This window comes from Ahaetulla prasina, chromosome 14, assembly GCF_028640845.1.
Source record: "Ahaetulla prasina isolate Xishuangbanna chromosome 14, ASM2864084v1, whole genome shotgun sequence".
NCBI classification, from domain to species: domain Eukaryota; kingdom Metazoa; phylum Chordata; class Lepidosauria; order Squamata; family Colubridae; genus Ahaetulla; species Ahaetulla prasina.
This window is the reverse complement of record NC_080552.1, coordinates 13,863,243-13,886,664: the sequence shown is the minus strand read 5'-3', so window position 1 is coordinate 13,886,664 and position 23,422 is coordinate 13,863,243. Positions and strand designations below refer to the sequence as shown.

The 23,422-nt window shown below is 46.6% G+C and overlaps 1 protein-coding gene across 2 annotated transcripts; it reads right to left on the bottom strand.

The window, feature by feature from the left end:
- Window positions 1-1,211: 1,211 nt before the first annotated feature.
- Window positions 1,212-21,810, bottom strand: AMDHD2 (amidohydrolase domain containing 2). 2 transcript variants are annotated; one of them, XM_058157824.1, is made up of 12 exons: window positions 21,673-21,810; window positions 18,061-18,167; window positions 14,984-15,120; window positions 13,332-13,471; window positions 10,653-10,707; window positions 9,501-9,713; window positions 7,596-7,684; window positions 6,828-6,972; window positions 5,898-6,005; window positions 5,638-5,706; window positions 3,616-3,717; window positions 1,212-2,333 (listed from the first exon to the last, which is right to left on the bottom strand). In XM_058157824.1, exons 2-12 carry the CDS (start codon window positions 18,141-18,143, stop codon window positions 2,245-2,247), a joined length of 1,230 nt encoding a protein of 409 aa, XP_058013807.1. In that variant the 5' UTR covers window positions 18,144-18,167; window positions 21,673-21,810; the 3' UTR covers window positions 1,212-2,244. The 2 variants fall into 2 exon arrangements, with proteins under 2 accessions (XP_058013807.1, XP_058013808.1); XM_058157825.1 differs by having other exon boundaries at window positions 2,282-2,409.
- Window positions 21,811-23,422: the final 1,612 nt, after the last annotated feature.

Here is a 23,422-nt window from a genome sequence, read left to right as displayed (position 1 = left end):
AGAAACTCTTGCAATTGGATTTCAGGGGGGTTTGGACTACAGTTCCCATGCTGCTCAACAGCCTGGGAATGTTTTGCTTAAGCTGCCCAAGTCTCCTCCAAGTATCTGGAGGCAAGCACTTGGGAGAGTTGGTTCTTGCATGCCGGTCATTTTTTCTTTAATTGTGAAAGGGTAGATTTTTGCATTCACTTCTGTCATAAAGTCCACAAGTCTTAAAGGGACCAAGGTTGGAGACCCCTGCTCTGAAGGACCAGGTTAGATACTGATCATCTTGTAGAAAAACTACCTATGTGGTCGCTTGGAGTTAAAAATTACTTGATGGCACTAATGAATCAATGAATCAATATCATCCCAGCAAATAGATTTGGTGAAAGTGATCATCCATCCACCACAATCTCCCTCTGCTGGAGGAAAAAACACACATGGTTATGGACTGAACATTTTATTCCCCTTTATAAAAGATACGCTTTTAAGAAACATTTCCAAAATAAAAGAATCAGATTAAAATTGGTAATTTTATTTATTTATTTATTTAGATTTTTAATTAGATAATAAAAATCTAATTAAAAGATTTTTAATTCGATAAATAAAAATCTAATTAAATTGGCTGGAAGGACAGTGGCTGAAAATTTAAATTCACAGCATGTCAAAAAGAAGAAAAAAAACCATGCCATGCCAGGAAGCCAAAGGCCCCATTTTGTAAAAGGAACAGCACTGAATATATCCTTCTTTTGCCAAAAATGGGTCGGACCACATCTCTCATCTTTCCCAGCCAACGGTGCTATTGAGTGACCACGGGTGTTGTGATCCATCGACTTGCAGTAGAACAAAGTAAAGATTGTCGGCATCCATACATTTGGCTCGCCGGTGTGTTCATCGCTAGGCATATTGTGAGAACTGAGGTCTGATAGAATATCTCTTCTCCAAATAATGCATCTAGTCGCCCTGACTTTACCCCAGTGGTCAAATGTAAAATTTGTCACTACCGGTTCTGTGGGCGTGGCTTGGTGGGGGAAATAATGTGACTGGGTGGGCGGGCCAACTTTTTTTTTTAACTTTTAAAAGCATTTTTTCTACAACCTTTGGTAAAAAAAAAATGCTTTTAAAAGGCTCCTCTGATGGTTCCAGCTGAGTTGCCTGATCATCAGAGGCTTTTCTTTTCTTTTAAAAGCATTTTTTGTGCCTTTAAAAGAAAAAAAAAGCCTCTGACGATCAGGCAACACAGCTGGGATCATCAGAGGAGCCTTTTAAAAGCATTTTTTTAGCCGAAGAAACCTCTGATGATCGCGCGGCTCAGCTGTGCGTGGGGGGGGGGTGGGCAGGGATTTTTGCTACCGGTTCTCTGAACCACCCACTGCCATTGCTAACAGATTGGGAGATCCGGCCCGAACTGGGAGCATTTCACCCCTGCTTTACCCCAAATTAAAGGATTACAGGGTTGTCGTACAAATGGAGTTTTTTATGTATATATTCTGTATGTATTTCTCTCGGATGGGATTTGGGAGGTTTTAAAAAATATTGAACTTATTTTAGAGGGTTCATGAATTTGGAATAGTACAAGGTCTCCTGCTTGAGCAGAAGGGTTGGGTCAGAAGACCTCGAAAGTCCCTTTCAACTCTTATTCTATATTCTCCACCTTTCCAGCTCAAAATGAAATAAAACCACACTACAGATTTCAGCGATTGTGGTCAGGAAGGGCTCCCAGGCTGTCAAACGAATGATTTCTGCAGGATGCACATTTTGCCTTAGGGTTTAATGTCACCCCAGATTTTCAGCTCAGCTGCTTAGACAAATCCAGTCAGCTGTGACAGTGCTGCATAGAGTTGGCTTTAAATGGGAACAAAGCAGATGACACCTTCCCAAAGCATCATCCAGATATTAAAAGAGGTTGCGCTGAAAGACAAAGAATGAGGCACTCTGGGGGAAAAAAATGGCTGCTGCTCCGCAGTAGCAGTACATGTCTTGATGAACAGTGAGGAAAGTCCCTGCCAAGCTCCGGAAGTAATCCCACCACATGCCTGTGGGACAGCTACCTGGATCAAGTCAAGAAGAAAAGTTCTACCATCCCCCAAAGGAAGGAGGGCAGCCGATGCTACAGTCCGAGCAGGACTTTTCGAAGAGAGTCTGTGGAGGAAAAAATGAGGCAAACCCAGAAGGCTTTAGGGGGAAATGGAGCTGTGGGGGCCACTCCGAGTCCCCCTCTGCCTTCAGTCCGAAGCGCTGCCCATCCAGCTCTGCGCAACTTCAGATGATGAAGTTGCTTTGTCTCCAGACCTCTTCGCCGGCAATATAAGTGGCCCGTATGTGGAGAGTCTCGTCCAGCAGCACAAAATCTGTAGGAAGAGGAAAATGATGCCTCTCACCCCAAGCCTGGTTGATAGGAATTTGAGGATCCAACTCATTCAGGCGCTACAATATAGGAGAGATGGACATAACTCTTTCAGCCAACCCCAACCGAAATTCACACTATTGGTTAACCTACACCTCCCATAATTCTTCATTCGCCAGAGAAGGATGAGGTAGATGGGCCTCTCTCCAAGGAGAGAATTCCCTGAGTACTACAGGCAGGAAGATTGCAATCTTTGCAACGCACCTAACGTCTAAAGGGTGGAAGGTAGAACAAGAACAGGGCTCTCCAACCTTGGCAACTTTTAAGACTTGTGGATTTCAACTCCCAGAATCCCTCAGCCAGCTTTGCTGGCTGAGGAACTCTGGGGGTTGAAGTCCACAAAGTTGCCAAGGTTGGAGACCCCTGAACAAGAAGATAAGAGGTTTGTGGTTTGGATTCCCACCATCTAGAACTTCTGAAGTAGTGGTGAAGGTGTTCCTGGACCAGGATCAAAGAGAATGAGATCCAATCAAATTCTCTGGGAGACTTTAGCCCAGCCTCTTATTTTTAGCTCAACCTCTCTGACAGGATTCTCAATAGATTCCATGTTAATGTTGTGGCCTGCCAGCGACCAGCAGAGCTGGTGGCAGACTCGGACAATCAGAAGGTTGGGGAGGAACATGGGCCAGTTCTGGAGTTTGGGGAAGGCTCTGATATGAGTGCTCTGTGTTGGAGGCAGAGATGGGGCCAGGGCCGTCGGGCAGTTATCAGCTAGCTTCGGAGTCGGAGATAAGTGGGCCTGAAGAACAGCTGGAGCCTGTTCCCGATGTGCACATGTGCAGAGCTGCCAGGAGAAGGGAACAGTTAAGGAACAAGGGCCGACTTGGGAGTAAAGGCACAGGTGGATGGTGAATTGCCCCTCCCATAGGGAATAAAGAGGAGCGACAGGGGAGGGGACTTTGTAGGAGACAATTGGTTCATTTCATTAGTGTGAAGATCTGTTTGTGACTCTCAAAGACTCCTTGCCAAGTATTTTCTTGTGCAGCATTGGAAGATATCGGCCTGGCAGCTCTCCATGCCTGATACGGTCTGTGGTTGTAAATTCACCCATAAAGACTGTTTTCTGGGACTTTGCTGGATATGAATGAGAGGAATTCACATGAGCTTAATAAAAAGGGTTTTTGTCGGGACAAGGAGTCTGCTTCGTGCTTTTGGGAAGCCTAAGTCAGAACAGTGGAGCTGGAAACAGTGCGATCCAAATTCAGTCCTTATCAGAGTAAAACTACCTGCGTCGGTATCGTAATCCAAGGTTCCCTTTTGATCCTCGATATTTAAGAGCTGAGCAGGATGGAGAGAGGCAGCCTCCAGGGCTGTTTCTAATGAACAGGCTGCAAAATAGAAACGGGGGTCACTTTTTTAGTTAGAATCCACAAAAGGAAAAGGTTCTTTGCTTGGGAGAATGAAACCCTTGTCCCAGCGGTGAAGTCCAAATTTTTTTACTACCGGATCTGTAGGTGTGGCTTGGTGGGCGTGGTGTGGCTTGGTGAGTGTGGCAGGAGAAGGATACTGAAAAATTTCCATTCCCACCCCACTCCAGGGGAAGGATATTGCAAAATCTCCATTCCCACACCACTCTGGGGCCAGCCAGAGATGGTACTCAAAATTTCCGCTACCGGTTCTCCAGAACCTGTCAGAATCTGCTGGATTTCAGACCTGCCTTGTCCATTCTATACCACTTCTGAATAGACAGGAGAATCTGTGTCTCTACGCCAGTGTTTCTGTCAGAGTATGTTATGGACTGAAACAGGCAATGGATCAGCCAATGGGGACTGTTTGGTAACTGAAACATAATATTTGTTGTATGGGGCCATAAGAGATAGTTTGGAGCCCGGGCGTGGCTTAACTGTTCTGTATATAAGCTTGGAAGGGACGCGGTGGCTCAGTGGCTAAGACGCTGAGCTTGTTGATCAGAAAGGTTGGCAGTTCAGCGGTTCGAATCCCTAATGCCACGTAATGGGGTGAGCTCCTGTTATTTGTCCCAGCTTCTGCCAACCTAGCAGTTCGAAAGCACGTAAAAAAATGCAAGTAGAAAAATAGGGACCACCTTTGGTGGGAAGGTAACAGCATTCCGTGCGCCTTTGGCATTGAGTCATGCCAGCCACATGACCACGGAGACATCTTCAGAGAGCGTTAGCTCTTCGGCTTTGAAACGGAGATGAGTACCGCCCCCTAGAGTTGGGAACAACTAGCACATATGCGCGAGGGGAACCTTGACCTTTATATGAGCATGAGGGCACTAGCTTCTCTCTCCTCCATTTTGTACTGTGTTTGTCCTTGCTATTTCTCTTCTCTACAACATGAAAAAACCTATAAGGCTATTGTATGCCTTATGTGTTGGCATTGTATATAAATAAGTTTTTTATATGTAAATTGAATCCTGCTTAATAGTCTGCTTGTGTGTGTGCTGCAACAAACTCTAACAGTTTCTCAACCAGGAGAATTTGAAAACGTGTAGACTTCAACCCCAGAATTACCCAGCCAGGGAATTCCCATGTGGGAATTGAACCTTCACTTGTGGACCTCATGTTTTGTGCCTGACACTGAGTCATTGTGAGGGTCACCCTTGGAGGGGTTACAAATAAATCCCCAACAGATCTGGCTCCCTGGGAGATGGTAACCCTGTGTCCTAGTTGTTGTGGTCCTCCAGCAGCCTGCAGAGCTGGCAGCGGAGTTGGACAGTGAGGAGGCTGGGGAGGACCATGGGCCAGCCCTGGAATTAGGGGAAGGCCTGGACGAGGGCTCTGTGTCGGAGGCAGAAATGGGGCCAGGGCCATCTGGGAGCGATGCACGGACTCCGGAGCCTCCAGAAGCAGACAGCAGAGAGGCAGAGGAACAGGAGGAGCCTGCTCCTAGTGCACGCATGCAAAGAGCTGCCAGAAGGCAAGGGCAGCTGAAGCAAAAAGGATGACTCGGGAGTAAGGCTAGATGATGATTGGCCACTCCCATAAGGCTTAAAAGAGCAGCAATGAGCCATTGGGTTCTTTGTAGAAAAGCAACGTTGATTCTATTGCTTCTTGTCAGCATCTCTTTGTGGGGGTTTTGCCAAGAAAAGCCTTTGGCAGGTTGCCAAAGACAACAAAGGTTGGTGATAAGGCCAAAGGACTGTTTACGAAGAATTTGTTTTGGACTAAGCTGAGATGGAATTAATTCTCAGCTGTTTTAATAAAATGTTTGTTTAGGACTGAATTGTGTTTGGTAATCACTATTTGGGCCTCGGTTACAACACTAGTAACCCAGACTCTCCTTACCAGTGGCATCCGTGAAATGTCGGATACAGGTGTCCATGGTGGAGATGCTTCCACTCAGCGTTTTGGTACCTGGAAAGAGGAGGAGGAAGAGAAAGATGATCAGCCTGACATCTAAAGACAGTTGGATAGGGGATGATGGGAACTGTAGTCCATCTCACAGGTTTGCAGAGACCTTCTGGGTCTTGGGGAAGAGTTTAGGGAAAAATCAGCCCACCTGTTTTGAATGGCTAATTGAGATTTCAGCCTCGGAGTGCCCTTACCTGCAATGTAGGCATTTGCACCTTCTACCTCTACCACCAGCTGGCCCAGAGTGTGTCTGCCAGGGGGAAGTCCCATCGCTGGGATGGCATCTGTCACCAGGATCAGACCTGCGGAGGGATAATTTGAGCCTGTTCATTCCACCTGAAAATAACTTCAGTGTTGCACCAAGCCAACATATGGTTAATTAGGTTTTCAGGTACCTCAATTGTTGTGACTCCAGCCCCCGAACCTGGCCCCATGCCCGAAAGTGACTCCGAGAGTGAGGGGGAAGGGCCGGTAAGGCTTACCTCGGGAGCACCAATTCCTTTGGCCCGGCTCCAGGAGCCAGCACCAGACCAGTCGGAGGACGTAATGAGGCCGTCATCCCCTGATTCCTCCCTTCCCCAGGCTATGCCTTCAGACCCAGCTGATAATAATAATAATCAAGCTTGGCTTCAAAGGGAAGGGTGGGGCAGGAGCCCCACCCCACAGGATATATAAGGAGCTTTGGGACTGCTCTCACTCCACAGGAAGCAAAGGTTTAGCTGAACCGTTTCAAAAAGAGCTGAAAGTCTTGCTACGTGAGTCATTTGTTTGAACTTTGGCAGGCAGCTGCGATTTCTCTGCCAGGACTGATAAGAGCCGTGAATCCACTGGCTGAAGGCCAGCTCGTGGGTCTGAAGTGGGGAAGGAGACAGAACATCAATGAAGGGACCAAGCGGCCATTTGCAGCTCATGTAGGATAAACACGGTCACAGAAGCATCTTCAAACCAACGTTAAAAGAAACCATGACTTAACTTTGAGTCAACCAAATCGTATTCTCTCTTTGATGTTCTCCATCTTTAGATCAAAGCCCTCCCACAGACAATATTGGGCCAAGCTAAGTTAAACAAAAAAAAAAATGCCCCTTGCTCATCTCAGGGGAATTGTCCCCCTTGTGGAGACAGACCTTGAGGATGGGCCCGGTGTGCGATCCTTAGAGCAGCAGGATTTGTGTGGATCCCGTCTGAGATCATGCCGTAAAACACTTGCTGACCGGGAGGAATCTTGTCACTTGTGAGAAGTCCCACAATTCCAGGGTCTCGGTGGTGGAACTGCACAAGAGATGTCAGGACACAAGACGGTTAAGTCCATGGATTAGGAACAAGGACTACAGCAGGGGTCTCCAACCGTGGCAACTTTAAGACTTGGTGGGCGGAGCTGACGTCATGACGACACGACGGGCGATCGGGTAGCTCCCAGATCGCCCTCGATATCTCCCTCGCTGGACAGTCCCCTTGGGACCTCACCATCCCATAGAGACGGTGATTGAGAACGGCACATCCTGACAATCACAAAGTCCCTGGTTGATCCAGGAAAAGCCCTTTTTTCCGGCGGAGAAGCTGCTGAAGTTGGGACAGCTCCGGAGCGGAAGAGAGTGAAAACAGTGTGCCGGTGGAGTGAGAGATGACCTCTAAGCTGGTTGAGGGAATCTGGGATTTGAAGTCCACAAGTCTTAAAGTTGCCAAGGTTGGAGACCCCTGGACTACAGAACCCACTCTTCCATTTCTTGGCTGGACCACACAATTGGAGCGGTCTTCCTAAGAGGAGGACTCACAATTCCCCTGGAATAGTGGGGGGCTTTCCAAACCTTAGGGGGTTAATTCACCGAAAAAAGTAAAGTATAACCAGTTTGGTTAAGATGGTGGAAGTGGAAACTTGCCTAGGTACTACTCACAGGTAGCATGGCATTGAAGAGGTGAGTAATGAAAGTAGCTCCCTGACCAACAGCCTCCTCAGCCTGAGATAGATTAGCCACAGAGTGACCTAGAAAAAAAGAAATGGAGAGAACTCTACATCATGTTCCTGTCAAGGTTCCAAGTAATACATTCCCCTTCAGTAAGAACTCAAGAGGGCAGGCATATTCCTCAAAGAACATTTTATCGGGACATATCCAATTGGCACAGATTTGGTGGAAAACCAGCTCTAAGTTCTAAATAAAATTTTGTCACTCCCCCAGAGAGTCTGCAATCACATGGTCCAATCAGTATGTAGTCAGGGGTGGGCTTCAAAAATTTTAGCAAGGGGTTCTCTGCCCAGTTGCTGGGTGGGTGTGGCATGGTGGGTGAGGCCTAGTCGGCCTCCCGCACCACGACAAGGGTGGGGTGGGGCTTTTTGCCCTCCCCGGACTCCGGAGGTTTTCCTTGAGCCTCCGGGAGGGCAAAAACGGCCTCCCCAGGCTCTGGAGACCCTCAAGTTTCAGGTTTTCCCGAACTTCCAGTAGGCCCATTTTTTGCCCTCTCTGAGCCTCCGCACGCATCCTGCACTTACCTGTATCCAAAACTGATGTGTGGGGACTCCTGGGAGGGGCAGGGTGGGCGGGGCCAGCCAGGAGTGGAATTTGGGGGTTCTCCGAACTGCACGGAATCTTAGCTAGAGGTTCTCCCCGAATAGCTAGCAGCCCACCCCTGCATGTAGTCCAGTTGCTAGGTGACCTCAGTCTCCACTTTTCGAACACCTGCACAAACGTCCTTGATTCCCAGGGGAAAGAATTTTACTTGGGCCCCAATTATCTCTACACACACACACACACACCCCTGGCCCCTTCGCTCCAGACTTGAAGCAATGAGAAGAGAAACCTCCCTAGAGGAAAGTTACAAAGTTAGACCAGCAGCTTCAGGTTGACCGTTCCTTTGGGCCTTTTTCTGGTGTACAGAACGATTCAGAAGAAAGCTTTTCAAACTTTCAACGCATGCTGGCTAGGAAATTTGAGAGAATGTGCAGCCCTTTTACTAGTTTTGCCCTACTGGGTGACCTGCTGTGTCTAGCAGGACCCATCTTGACCTGACATTTAATGGAGGGAATAAAACAGATCCACTTTCGGGATTACTATTTTCAAACGAAACATTTCCCTTCTGGCCACACGGGATATTTTCAGTGGTGGGATTCAGCCGGTTCTAGCGAACCAGTAATGGTGATTGTGATAAGCCCCGCCCACCCACGTGGATGTAATGCCATCCTATTTAGCCACCTTTTGGAGGCCGTGTGCATGCGTGGAAGGCGCATGATCAAAGAGGCTGAGCATGTGTGGAAGATGGCGCGTGCAAGCATTTGTGAACCGGTAGGGATGGTAAGTGAATCCCACCTCTGGATATTGTTATTTTTTTTATTTATTTATTTATATTTATATCCCGCCCTTCTCCGAAGACTCAGGGCGGCTTACAGTGTGTAAGGCAATAGTCTCATTCTATTCGTATATTTACAAAGTCAACTTATTGCCCCCCCAACAATCTGGGTCCTCATTTTACCTACCTTATAAAGGATGGAAGGCTGAGTCAACCTTGGGCCTGGTGGGACTAGAACCTGCAGTAATTGCAGGCAGCTGTGTTTTAATAACAGGCTTCTTACAGCCTGAGCCACACTGCGGCCCCTTGTACACTACGGTAGTGTGACAATGTCATTGTGCCTAGATTAAGAAAACAGAAATAAAGGGAGGTCTTCTAGGCCAACCCCATGCTCAACTAGCCGACCATCATCTTCATGACCTTGTGAATGCCTTTGCTTCCCACGCCATGGTGTCCAAAACAAACTGGACTTCTGCCTCTTAAATCTCAATCCTTCAGCATCCAAGGACAAGGTTTACCCAGTGATACGCAGATGCCTCTCTTGGTCAGATCCCGGATGACTTCACTGCTGCGTTTCATTTCAGGGGCTAAGGTGACAATCCGGACGCAATCCAGGCTCCCATACATGGTGAGCAAATCCTGAAAGGCTCCCGATTCAAAAGTACAGAGGTAATTTTCTGGGTGAGCCCCCTTCTTCTCTTTGCTGATGAATGGACCCTCCAGATGAATCCCTGCCGAAGGGGAAAGAAAATGACATCCAAAGCTCTGGAACAAGATGAGGCAAGCTTGTCTGGACCCCTGAAGATTATAACATGGGTGCTACGACAAACTCCAACTGAAGTGAAGATCTGTAGCAAATTTCCAAAACTCCAAGCCCTTAGCCATGATGATCTAGAGCAGTGATGGCTAAGCTTTTTGCTTAGCAAAAGCGGGAGGAGCGGGAGGGGGTCGCGCACATGTGTGCCCACACCCATAATTCAATGCCCCCTGCACCCCCGTGCATGCGTACATGACCCCCCCTGTGCTACCCCATGCACAACTCCCTGTGCCCCGTTTTGGGCCTAGCAGGCTACCTGAAGCCTCCAGAGGCTGGAAATGGCCTGTTTGGACCGTTTTTTGTCCTCCCCAGGCTCCAGAGGCTTTCTTGGAGCCTGGGGAGGGCAAAAACGGCCTCTCCCACTCCCCTCAAGGCTGGAAACGACCCGTTTCCTGACTTCTGGTGGGTCCAATAGGCCCGTTTTTCATCCTCCCCAGGCTCCAGAGGCTTTCTTGGAGCCTGGAGAGGGCAAAAATGGTCTCCCCCTCCCCCGGAGGTCGAAAATGCCCTCCAAAAGCCTCCGCGTAAGCCCTGTACTTACTTGGCATCCAAAACAGGCTGCGTGGAGACTCCTGGGAGGGGAGGGGCAGTGTGGGTGGGGCCAGTCGAAAATCAGCCGGCCGGCGGGCACATGTGTGCTGGAGCTGAGCTAGGACAATGGCTTGCGTGCCCGCAGATACGGCTCCACATATCACCTGTGGCATGCGTGCCATAGGTACGCCATCACGGATCTAGAGTCCTTGAAGGTGTTGACCCTCAGAAAGGCACCAGATTAGAGAAAGGTGCAAAAGATCTTTATCTTTCTTACCCCATCAAAGGACACAACTATTAACGATGAATGATTCTTATTCACCTAGGACACCAGCTCCGTGAGGCCCTCCGTTTTGTACACGGATCTGAGGTAGAACCTAGTAGGAGAGAACACAATGGGGCCATTGTGGCTGAATCACACATATAATCTGCCTATAAAATGTTGTCTTCTTCCTTTGATCAATTCACTTATTCACCAACATTGTACTATTGAACGAGATCAAAAAGAACCAGTGGGAAACATGGAGTAGGTCCCTCTTGACTCCCCTAAGAAAAGGAAGGAGACAGGATAAAAGGAACCCGGCTGTTTTAGGTAATTATCGTCCGGTCTCCAACCTTCGCTTCGCGGCGAAGGTTGTAGAGAGTATGGTGGCATATCAGTTTCCCTTACACCTGGATGAAACTGTCTATCTAGACCCGTTCCAGTCCGGTTTCCGGCCCGGTTACAGCACTGAGACGGCTTTGGTCACGTTGGTGGATGATCTCTGGAGGGCCAGGGATAGGGGTTGTTCCTCTGCCCTGGTCCTATTAGACCTCTCAGCGGCTTTCGATACCATCGACCATGGTATCCTGCTGCGCCGGTTGGGGGGATTGGGAGTGGGAGGCACCGTTTATCGGTGGTTCTCCTCCTATCTCTCCGACCGGTCGCAGACGGTGTTGACAGGGGGGCAGAGGTCGGCTCCGAGGCGCCTCACTTGTGGGGTGCCGCAGGGGTCGATCCTCTCGCCCCTTCTGTTCAACATCTATATGAAGCCGCTGGGTGAGATCATCAGTGGCTTCGGTGTGAGGTACCAGCTGTACGCTGATGACACCCAGCTGTACTTTTCCACACCGGGCCACCCCAACGGCTATCAAGTGCTGTCCCGGTGCCTGGAAGCCGACGGGTCTGGATGGGGAGAAACAGGCTCAAGCTCAATCCTCCAAGACAGAGTGGCTGTGGATGCCGGCATCCCGCACAGTCAGCTGAGTCCACGGCTGACTGTTGGGGCGAGTCATTGGCCCCGATGGAGAGGGTGCGAACTTGGGTGTCCTCCTGGATGAACGGCTGTCTTTTGAAGATCATTTGACGGCCGTCTCCAGGAGAGCTTTTACCAGGTTCGCCTGGTGCGCCAGTTGCGCCTTTCTAGACCGGGATGCCCTATGCACGGTCACCACGCCTCGTGACGCCTCGCCTGGATTACTGCAATGCTCTCACATGGGGCTCCCTTGAAGGGCATCCGAGACTGCAGTTAGTTCAGAATGCGGCTGCGCGGGTTATAGAGGGAGCCCCTCGTGGCTCCCGTATGACACCTATCCTGCGCAGGCTGCACTGGCTACCTGTGGCCTTCCGGGTGCGCTTCAAGGTTTTGGTAACCACCTTTAAAGCGCTCCATGGCATAGGGCCGGGTTACTTACGGGACCGCCTACTGCTACCGAATGCCTCTCACCGACCCGTGCGCTCTCACAGAGAGGGACTCCTCAGGGTGCCGTCAGCTAGGCAGTGCCGTCTGGCGACGCCCAGGGGAAGGGCCTTCTCTGTGGGGGCTCCCACCCTCTGGAACGAACTCCCCCCAGGACTTCGTCAACTTCCAGACCTCCGAACCTTCCGTCGCGAGCTTAAAACACATTTATTCATCTGTGCAGGACTGGACTAGATTTTAAATGTATAGGGGTTTTAAACTGGTTTTAATATTTATATTATTTTAATAATTTGGCTTTTAGAATAAGTTTTTTAATTGGTTATCTTAATTTGTATATAAATGTCTTTTATTTGCCTGTGAACCGCCCTGAGTCCTTCGGGAGATAGGGCGGTATACAAATACGAATAAATAAAATAAATAATAAATAAATAAATAAATAAAGTGGGGAAAGCCGAATCAGAATTAACCAGGATTAATCATGGGCGTCAAAAGGTAAACGTTCCCCTGGCAAATATGTGCTAGTCGTTCCTGACTCTAGGGGGCGATGCTCATCTCCATTTCAAAGCTGAAGAGCCAGCGCTGTCCGAAGACGTCTCCGTGGTCATGTGGCCGGCATGACTCAACGCCAAAGGCGCAGGGAACGCTGTTCCCTTCCCACCAAAGGTGGTCCCTATTTTTCTACTTACATTTTTTTTTTACGTGCTTTCGAACTGCTAGGTAGGCAGAAGCTGGGACAAGTGACGGGAGCTCACCCCGTAACGAGTCCCTAGGGATTCGAACGACAAGCTCGGCATCTTAGCCACTGAGTCACCGCGTCCCTTAATCAGGGGTGTAGATAACACTAAAAAAACCTCAAGTTCTATTGTAGTATACGATCTTGTATGAATCAAGTCCATAGTCATCTTACTAAACTTAGATCTCTGATTATTTTGATAATCATTTCTATTCTAGTTGGCTCACAGAGCATTATTTCTGCAACTCCAAACAGACCACAGGTAACAGAACCCTAACCATACGCAACTAAGGCAGTAGAATGATCTGGTTCAATGATTGGACTTACATCCCATAAAGCCATTGCTTGCTTGATCTGGATTTACTGCCTAATCTAAAATTAATTCTTTACTAGACAGAGTTAAGACCTCATCTTTTCTGCAGCCGCTCAATGTGTTGCACAAAGCACCTGTTCTGTTTTTTTTTCTCCCAACTTGTTAATTTCATGCAGCAACCTAAACTATCAACCTTGGTTGACAAACTGTAGAGGCCAGGTTTACACAATTCCCTCAAAACAAAACAATCCATGTTACAGTTTTGGACCTCCTCACCTTGTGATAGACCGAGGATGGTGAGGTCACCATAGTTGGGCAAAATGAAGTTACTCCGCTGGACAGTATCTTCTGGCCAACCAGCAAAATTCCTGCTTGCGGATCATCCGTTGCCAAGGAAAAATCTACTCCAAAACCTCCTGAGAAGACAAAAGGAGAGATGCCCACCCTTGTTCTTTAGGTTGTCCAGTGACTTGCCTCTGTACAAATCATATTTATACACCTGGATATCTCAAGACCTAAAATGGACACCTAACATCAAAAACGTCATCAAAAGAGCACAACAAAGAATATTCTTTCTGTGCCAACTCAGGAAGATCAAACTGCCCAAGGAGCTGCTGATCCAGTTCTACAGAGGAATTATTGAGTCTGTCATCGGCACCTCTATAACTGTCTGGTTTGGTTCTGCAACCCAACAAGACAGACACAGACTTCAACGGATAGTTAGAATTGCAGAAAAAACAATTGCTACCCACCTGCCTTCCATTGAGGACCTGTATACTGCACGAGACAAAAAGAGGGCTGTGAAAATATCTACAGACCCCTCGCATTCTGGACATAAACTGTTTCAACTCCTACCCTCAAAATGACGCTACAGAGCACTGCACACCAGAACAACTAGACACAAGAACAGTTTTTCCCGAAGGCCATCACTCTGCTAAAGAAATAATTCCCTCAACACTGTCAACCTATTTACTAAATCTGCACTATTAATCTTCTCATCATTCCCATCACCAATCTCTTTCCACTTATGACTGTATGACTATAACTTTGTTGCTTGTATCCTTATGATTTATATTGTTTCCTAGTATGATTTGATTGCTTATTTGTACCCTATGACTATCATTAAGTGTTGTACCTTATGATTCTTGACGAATGTATTTTGTCTTTTTATGTACACTGAGATCATATGCACCAAGACAAATTCCTTGTGTGTCCAATCACACTTGGCCAATAAAGAATTCTATTCTATTCTATTCTATTCTATTCTATTCTATTCTATTCTATTCTATTCTATTCTATTCTATTCTATTCTATTCTATTCTAGGGATTAACGTATCTCCGGCTTCCCAATGGCAATCCATCTTTAGAAATGTAATAGTCCTTTCCCTATCCATTCTGACTGAGGCTGGCTACAGCATAATTCTCCGATTGCTTGCAAGTATCTTGAACTATATCTTCCATTAGCCAGGTTGGCTACAGCTGTTGAGAGCTGTGGACTATAAACATCTCCTTGAGAGATGTCACCTTGCTGTGAGATGGGTGGCAAATAAATTTAATACATAAATACATCTCCCTTTCTTTCCAGTCCGATTTTATAGCAAAGCTAGAAAGATTCTAACATGATCCGAGCAAATAAAATGGGCAACCAAATGTTTTTGTAGCAGATGATCGGGCTGAGCTGAAGGAGAGGTCAAATGCATCATTGGTCTCAAATCCTTTGGTGCCCAAAAGAGATCTACGTCCAGCCCCTCTTGGATTCTGTTGACTCTAATATATTGCCAATTTGCTTTGACTGCTTTAGAATACAATAAATCTATATATTTATTTGAACTGTCTGGACTCCTGATTTCCTGTGCTGGACAATTTCTATATCTTTTGGACTGGGGCCCTTGGTTTTCTCCTAAGCAGCAGCAGTTGCAATGCCTTACCGTTGATTTGTACATCAATGAAGCCCGGTGCCAAGATGCTGCCTTTACAGTTCAGTTGGACATCTGCAGACTTTTTCTCATCAAAGAATACCTTCTCTGGGTTTAAGATCTTCCCGGCTCTTACCCATAGATCCTCTCTGAAAACAGAAGGGGCTAGTCATCCAATTCTTCGAGATAAAAAATCCTCTTGATCTCTCCTTTCACCAATCAACAAGTATTATCGGTTCCTTTCTACCTGGAGGACATTAATCTTAGAAGAGAATATTTGTAGCTCATGGTTGAAATGGGGAATCCCTGGTTTCTCCGACTTTTTGGTGGTTTTTTTTTTTTTGTAGACATTTAATTACCAAACTAGGTAACATCATCACTGTTAGATGGTATTGAGATGTATTCTCTGTTTATATACAAGCCCCCTTTAGCACTGATGTTACTTAGGCAATGAAAACAGTCAGACTCAGAGAGCATCAAGAGCCCCAGTGTTGTGACTCGTCCTCCCTCCTCTCCTCAGCCGGGCCCCTTCCGTCTCCAACCGGGCCTTTTATCAGACTCCGAGTCTGATAATAAAGATGAATGGTCTGTCATGACTCCAGCCCCCGGCCCTAGCCCCATGCCCGGAGAGGATTCAAGGAGTGGGAGGACAAGCCCGATAAACCTCACTCATACAGTGGCTATGGCAAACCTCCTTCCCAGGCTGAAGGTAATCAACAACTGGCAGATGACCTGAATGAGTTTTACTGCAGGTTTGAAAGGAAACTACAGCCACCTATCTCCACAACCCCCATCTCAGACACACCAACAACAGCCAAGCCTCCTACAACTGACCCCATTTCATTGGGTTCACAACCCCTAGTGATCACAGAAAAGGAAGTGCAGGACCTATTTCACAGACAAAAGCCAGGAAAAGCTCCAGGTCCAGACAAGATAACTCCTTCTTGCTTAAAAGTCTGTGCTGACCAATTGGCCCCCATCTTCACCCATATTTTCAATAAATCACTAGAGATGTGCTATGTTCCTTCTTGCTTCAAATGCTCTACCATCATCCCAGTGCCAAAGAAGCCCACCATCAAGGAACTGAATGACTACAGACCAGTTGCTCTAACATCTGTAGTCATGAAAACCTTTGAAAGGCTAGTGCTTTCCTACCTGAAAACCATCACGAATCCGCTCTTAGACCCCTTGCAATTTGCATACCGAGCAAATAGATCAACAGATGATGCTGTTAATATGGCTCTGCACTACATCCTACAACATCTTGAGTCTCCAAAGACCTATGCAAGGATCCTTTTTGTAGACTTTAGTTCAGCATTCAATACCATCATTCCAGACATTCTTCTAACTAAGCTAAACCAGCTACAGGTACCGGAACAGACTTGTAAGTGGATCACAAGCTTCCTAACAAACAGGAAGCAGCAGGTGAAGCTAAGCAAGATCACATCAAATACCTGTACAATTAGCACAGGGCCCCCCCAAGGCTGTGTGCTCTCCCACTTCTTCTCTCTGTATACCAATGACTGCATCTCCAATGATCCATTTGTTAAGCTACTGAAGTTCGCAGATGACACAACAGTGATTGGTCTCATTCGAGACAATGACGAATCCATATAGACGAGAGGTCGAACGACTAGCCTTGTGGTGCAACCAAAACAATCTGGAACTGAACACACTCAAAACCGTAGAAATGGTGGTAGACTTTAGGAAAACCCTTCCATACTTCCACCTCTCACAATACTTGACAACACAGTATCAACAGTAGAAACCTTCAAATTTCTGGGTTCTATCATATCGCAAGATCTCAAATGGACAGCTAACATCAAAACATCATTAAAAAAGGACAACAAAGAATGTTCTTTCTGCGCCAACTCAGTAAGCTCAAACTGCCCAAGGAGCTGCTGATCCAATTCTACAGAGGAATTATTGAGTCTGTCATTTGCACCTCTATAACTGTCTGGTTCAGTTCTGCAACCCAACAAGATAAACATAGACTGCAGAAGATAATTAGAACTGCAGAAAAAATAATTGCTACCAACCTGCCTTCCATTGAGGACCTGTATACTGCACGAATCAAGAAGAGGGCCGTGAAAATATTTGCAGATCCCTCGCATCCTGGACATAAACTGTTTCAACTCCTACCCTCAAAACGACGCTATAGAGCACTGCACACCAGAACAACTAGACACAAGAACAGTTTTTTCCTGAAGGCCATCACTCTGCTAAACAAATAATTCCCTCAACACTGTCAGACTATTTACTGAATCTGCACTACTATTAATCGTTTCATAGTTCCCATCACCAATCTCTTTCCACTTATGACTGTATGACTATAACTTGTTGCTGGCAATCCTTATGATTTATATTGATATATTGATCATCAATTGTGTTGTAAATGTTGTACCTTGATGAACGTATCTTTTCTTTTATGTACACTGAGAGCATATGCACCAAGACAAATTCCTTGTGTGTCCAATCACACTTGGCCAATAAAATTCTATTCTATTCTATTCTATTCTATTCTACAGCGTGTGTTCCTTTGGCTCAGCCTTCAGAGCACAAAGCCAGCCAGGTGGTAGAATTACCCAGGCCTACTCCCTCTGACCCCTCCCTTTTCCCAGACGCTGACAGCAGATCCAGCTGAAGACAATTCAGAGTAGGTGGACCCTCGCTTCCGGAGATCTGAGGGGCGACGCCAGCAGAAGGAGGGGTGGGGTAGGCCTGGATAAATGCTGAGTCATGGCGCCACACCCCACAGCCTATATAAAGGGCCTGCTTTTGGCATTCCAACCTTGAGTCAAGCAAAGTCTTATCTAGTTTGCTGATATCGGACCCTATCGCTGAAGTCACAACTTGGACTCCTGCCTGCCCTGATAAACCTCGAAGGAGCTTGGCAAGCTGCAGAGGCTTCGTTGTCAAGTTTGTTACGGACTTCCTTGACTCGTTCGTCGGAGTGGGGAGTGGAACACGACACCCACCGAATATTCTTTGGGATAGCTATCTTACCCATTTCCATTGGAAGCGTAACATTCCATGCTTATATCTAAATCAGTAAAACAAGACAGAAGCCTAGAAGGGAGTCCTTATACCTTTGCAAGACATGATCCTTCAAAATCCGGCAGTTGGTAAATTGGAGGATTGGTGCATCCACAGTGGATTTATGGCATGGCATCCTTCAAGCCCACGTGTGCGGCAACTATAAGAGCATGGAGAGAGGACGAAGGAAGTCATATTTAAGCTAACCGTGTTTCCCCGAAAATAAGACCCTGTCTTATATTTTTTTTGAAGCCCGAAATAAGCGCTTGGCCTTATTTTCAGGGAGGTCTTATTATTTTGGGGCGCGTGGAACAAGACGGGGCTCCTCTTGCCGTCTTGCCTGATTTCCAGCTCTGTCTCCCTAACCCTAACTAGAGGAAATGGCAGGGACCGGCTACGCAAATGTTTAAATATTTTCGGGGAGGGCTTATTTTCAGGGGAGGGCTTCTTTTAGCGCCTGCGCTCAAAATCCCAATTGGGCTTATTATCCGGGGAAGTCTTATTTTAGGGGAAACGGGGTATATTCATCTATTATATAAGCCTGGATTTGTTTAGTCATAATTTATTGAATCAGAAAACGAACTGCTGCACGGGTTAAAAGCAATACTAGAATATGATCTATTAAAGCCCCTTTGCATTTTATTTTATTTATTCGATTTTTTTTTAATCCTGCTTTTATCACTTTATAAGTAACTCAAGGCGGCAAACCTTGAAACATAAAGAGCTAATAGTTATTTTACAGGTTGCAGCAAGATCTTGGAAGGCAGAAAAGATTTGAACATTTCAATGTGATAGAATGCAAACGTGTGGAAAAATGCTTCACATTAATGGGAAAAAATGATTCCTCCTCTCCCTCCAAGATCTCATATCCTAACAATAGAAAAGATTTGTATTTCCCTTGATTTAAAATTATTTCCTCTGGTTTAAACCTATTAATTATCCACACTCAAGGGATTTTGATTGTCTATTCCCCAGTTCCTGGACATCAGGTAATCAAATTCAATAAGGTTACATGTATTTTACTTCTATATATTATTAAGGTAAAGGTGCCCCTCACACATATGTGCTAGTCATTCCCGACTCTAGGGGGCGGTGCTCATCTCCATTTCAAAGCCGAAGAGCCAGCGCTGTCCGAAGACGTCTCCGTGGTCATGTGGCCGGCATGACTCAAGACCAAAGGCGCAAGGAACGCTGTTCCTTTCCCACCAAAGGTGGTCCCTATTTTTCTACTTGCATTTTTTACCTGCTTTTGAACTGCTAGGTTGGCAGAAGCTGGGACAAGTCATGGGAGCTCACCACGTTACGTGGCACTAGGGATTCGAACCGTGAACTGCCGACCTTTTGATCGACAACCTCAGGTCTTAGCTTCCCTTTATATATTATTATTATTTTATTCTTCTTTTTATAATATTTATATATAACTTTTATGCTTGTTTGTACATTGCCCCAGTTACTCTGCCAGGGAGATGGGCGGTTCTTAAATATGATATATAAATAAATGATATAAATATATAGCTCACTATTCTGTCCATTAATACATTTAAATAAAAGAAACAAAGCCAGGGTTTAACACAGTGTTTGTTATTTTATTGATTTATTGAATTTATTTGCTGGCCATCTTGTAACAAAACGACTCTGGGCGGCTTTTAAGAGGTGTGCACTTTTTAGTAACCTGAACCATAGCATGCATTAAATTCATCATCACCCTCTTTTAATGACCCCATAATCCCTTGTGGGATGGAGTCTGGGCAACTGAATGGAGGCGAGTGTTTACTGGCCGGCTGCCAGTAAACACTTGCCTGTCGCCAATGCGGAGTTATATTCAGCAGATATAATCGCCTTGTGCCCAGAGAGAAGAAATATCTGCCTCAACCAGGGGTGGGTTCCACTTGCCTTTGCTACCGGTTCACTCTCATGAACCCTTCTGTGCATGCGCAGACCATCTGTGATGATGCCCGGGTGGGTGGGCGGAGCCTCCCACCGCCGCCACCGGTTTTCCCGAACCGAGGCAGACCGGTAGTAACCCACCACTGGCCTCAACCTAGGATCGAACTCACAGCCTCCTGATTGTGAGGCAAGAACTCTACTTCTAGGCCACCGCACCACACATAGCATGCATTAAATGGCTGTGTAAAAATCCCCAAGACTGAGCTTGCTTGGCGTAATCAGCCCACCGACCCACAACCCAGATTTCAATTTTAGGGTTCCCTCTCCTCCATAGAGAATGTTTTTATCAGCACCTAAAGAGCAAAAGACACAGGTTGCTGTCCCCTTCCTAGGCACTGTTGGTGGCTCAACGTTGCCCTACTAGAGGATGCAAAGTTAAGGACCTGCTCTCGCTGCCCCCTCCCCTCTTTTCCCAGCAAACCTGATGCGGCAGTTTAGGATGGCGAAATTTTGCAAAAATCACCCCCCCAAACCCCAGAGCTCTGAGTTTGGCTGCATTGATCGAGGCTTCTCTTTCGTGGAGGCAGCTTGGAATCGAAAATGACTGGATGGCCAATCAATCAATCAACCAATCAATCAATCAACCCCACCAATCAATCAATCAGCCAACCAACCAACCAACCAAATCAATCATCAATCAATCAACCAACCATCCAATCCAATCCTGTTTATGTTCATACTTATACTTGCTACCTTGTACATGTTTGACAAAAATTTAAAAAAACAAATCAAATCAACCAATCAAATCAATCAACCAACTCAATCAACCCCAGCAATCAATCATCCATCCATCCAACCAACCAAATCAATCAAGCATCCAATCCAATTTATGTTCATACTTATACTTGCTACCTTGTACAAGTTTGACAAATAAAAATAAATTAAATAAATAAATCAAATCAACCAATCAATCAAATCAACCAACCAACCATCCAATCCAATCCTGTTTATGTTCATACTTATACTTGCTACCTTGCACATGTTTGACAAATAAAAATTAAAAAAAATAAATCAAATCAACCATTCAAATCAATCAACCAACCAACTCAATCAACCCCACCAATCAATCAGCCATCCATCCAACCAACCAATCAAATCAATCATCAACCGTCCAATCCAATCCTGTTCATGTTCATACTTATACTTGCTACCTTGTACATGTTTGACAAAGAAATAAAAATTAAAAGAAAATCAAGTCAACCAACCAACTCAATCAACCCCACCAATCCATCAGCTATCCAACCAACCAACCAATCAATCAATCAATCATCAATCAGCCAACCAACCAATCCAATGCTGTTTATGTTCATTCTTATACTTGCTACCTTGTACACGTTTGACAAATAAAAAATTAAATCAATCAAATCAACCAATCAAATCGATCAACCCACCAACCAATCGCCCTTTTGCCATTTTTTTAAACCGGTCTGCCCGCCTTTCCTTTGGCCAGCCCGCCGCGATCGCTTCTTCCTCTCCTCCTGAGCAAAGCAGCCATCCACCCAGCGGCCCCTCTGGGATCCTGTCTCGGGGAGTGGAGGGGGCACTGAAACCGCCTGTCCATCATTGCAGAGGGAGGAGCCCTCCCCCGCCCCGGTCCCCAAAGCCACCCGGGGGGTGTGAAGCGCTTCTCCAGGGGTGAAGCGAGGAGCCATCGGCCGCTGGCCCCACTTCCCCGCCTCCCGCCCCGCAGCGCGGAGGAGCAGCCGCCTCGAGCTCACCGGGCTCCCGCCGAGCCTTTTTCCAGCCCGTCGCCAACTTCTCCCCTTTAGGGCCGGCCGCGAGTTTCCCGGTCAGGTGACAACGCGCTCACGTCAGCTGACAAGGAATGAGGGAGGGGGGACCCGATCGCTCCCCCCTCGGGAGGATCACGTGAGCGGCGGCGGGGAGCCGCCATGATGGGAAGGGAAGGAGGAGGAGGAGGGAGGCCGGGAGCGGCTTCGTGGGCCGCGGCCGCCATCTTGGTGAGGTCGTAGCAATGCGGAGCCGGCGGCGGGGAGTGTTGTGGGCGGGGGGGGGGGAGGGAAGCGATGCGCCAAGGCTTGGCGGGTGGACTACAAAGCCCATCATCTGGGATGGGGGTGGAGGGCACGGAGGCTGCAAAACGGTGGCTTTTTTAAGGGAATGTCTCTGGCAGATTGTAATGGTTTTTAATGAGTGTGTGTGTGTGTGTTTTATCTAAAACAGGGATCTCCAACCTTGGTCCCTTTTAAGACTTGTGGACTTCAACTCCCAGAGTTCCTCAGCCAGCTTTGCTGGCTGAGGGACTCTGGGAGTTGAAGTCCACAAGTCTTAAAGGGACCAAGGTTGGAGACTCCTGTTTTAATGGGTTTTGGGGGGGGGGGATTACAGGTAGTCCTTGACTTGCAGCCGTTCGTTTAGTGACCGTCCAAAGTTGGCGATGGCACAGGGAAAAAAGCGACAAAGGAGCATCTCGGTCACGTGATCGAGATTCAGAGGCTTTGCCACCGATCCACATTTATGACGGTCCCTGGGATCCCCTTTTGCAACCTCACAGGCAAAAAGCCAATGGGGGAGACCAGATTCACTGAACAACCACGTAATGAACTTTAACAACTGCAGTGATTCACTTAGCAACAGTGGCTAAGGGAAGTTGCAAAATGGGGTTAAAATTCATTTAAGTATCTCGCTTAAGCAACGGAAGAGCTCAATTATGGGCGTAAGTTGAGGACCACCTGTATTCTATGTTGTTGTTTTTTTCCAATGCTTTCCCATCATTTTAGAATAGAATAGAATAGAATAGAATAGAATTTTATTGGCCAAGTGTGATTGGACACACAAGGAATTTGTCTTGGTGCATACGCTCTCAGTGTACATAAAAGAAAAGATACGTTCATCAAGGTACAACATTTACAACACAATTGATGATCAATATATCAATATAAATCATAAGGATTGCCAGCAACAAGTTATAGTCATACAGTCATAAGTGGAAAGAGATTGGTGATGGGAACTATGAAACGATTAATAGTAGTGCAGATTCAGTAAATAGTCTGACAGTGTTGAGGGAATTATTTGTTTAGCAGAGTGATGGCCTTCGGGAAAAAACTGTTCTTGTGTCTAGTTGTTCTGGTGTGCAGTGCTCTATAGCGTCGTTTTGAGGGTAGGAGTTGAAACAGTTTATGTTCAGGATGCGAGTGATCTGCAAATATTTTCACGGCCCTCTTCTTGATTCGTGCAGTATACAGGTCCTCAATGGAAGGCAGGTTGGTAGCAATTATTTTTTCTGCAGTTCTAATTATCCTCTGAAGTCTGTGTTTTTCTTGTTGGGTTGCAGAACTGAACCAGACAGTTATAGAGGTGCAAATGACAGACTCAATAATTCCTCTGTAGAATTGGATCAGCAGCTCCTTGGGCAGTTTGAGCTTACTGAGTTGGCGCAGAAAGAACATTCTTTGTTGTCCTTTTTAATGATGTTTCTGAAGTTTGCTGTCCATTTGAGATCTTGCG

Coding starts and splice junctions, on each gene's coding strand:
- AMDHD2 (XM_058157824.1), bottom strand. CDS start 18,143: ATGCCATGCCATAAATCCACTGTGGATGCACCAATCCTCCAATTTACC. Junction 10,708..13,331: donor CATCCTCGGTCTATCACAAG/GTGAGGAGGTCC, acceptor CTCTCCTACTAG/GTTCTACCTCAGATCCGTGT. Junction 5,707..5,897: donor TGCAAATGCCTACATTGCAG/GTAAGGGCACTC, acceptor TCCTCTTTCCAG/GTACCAAAACGCTGAGTGGA.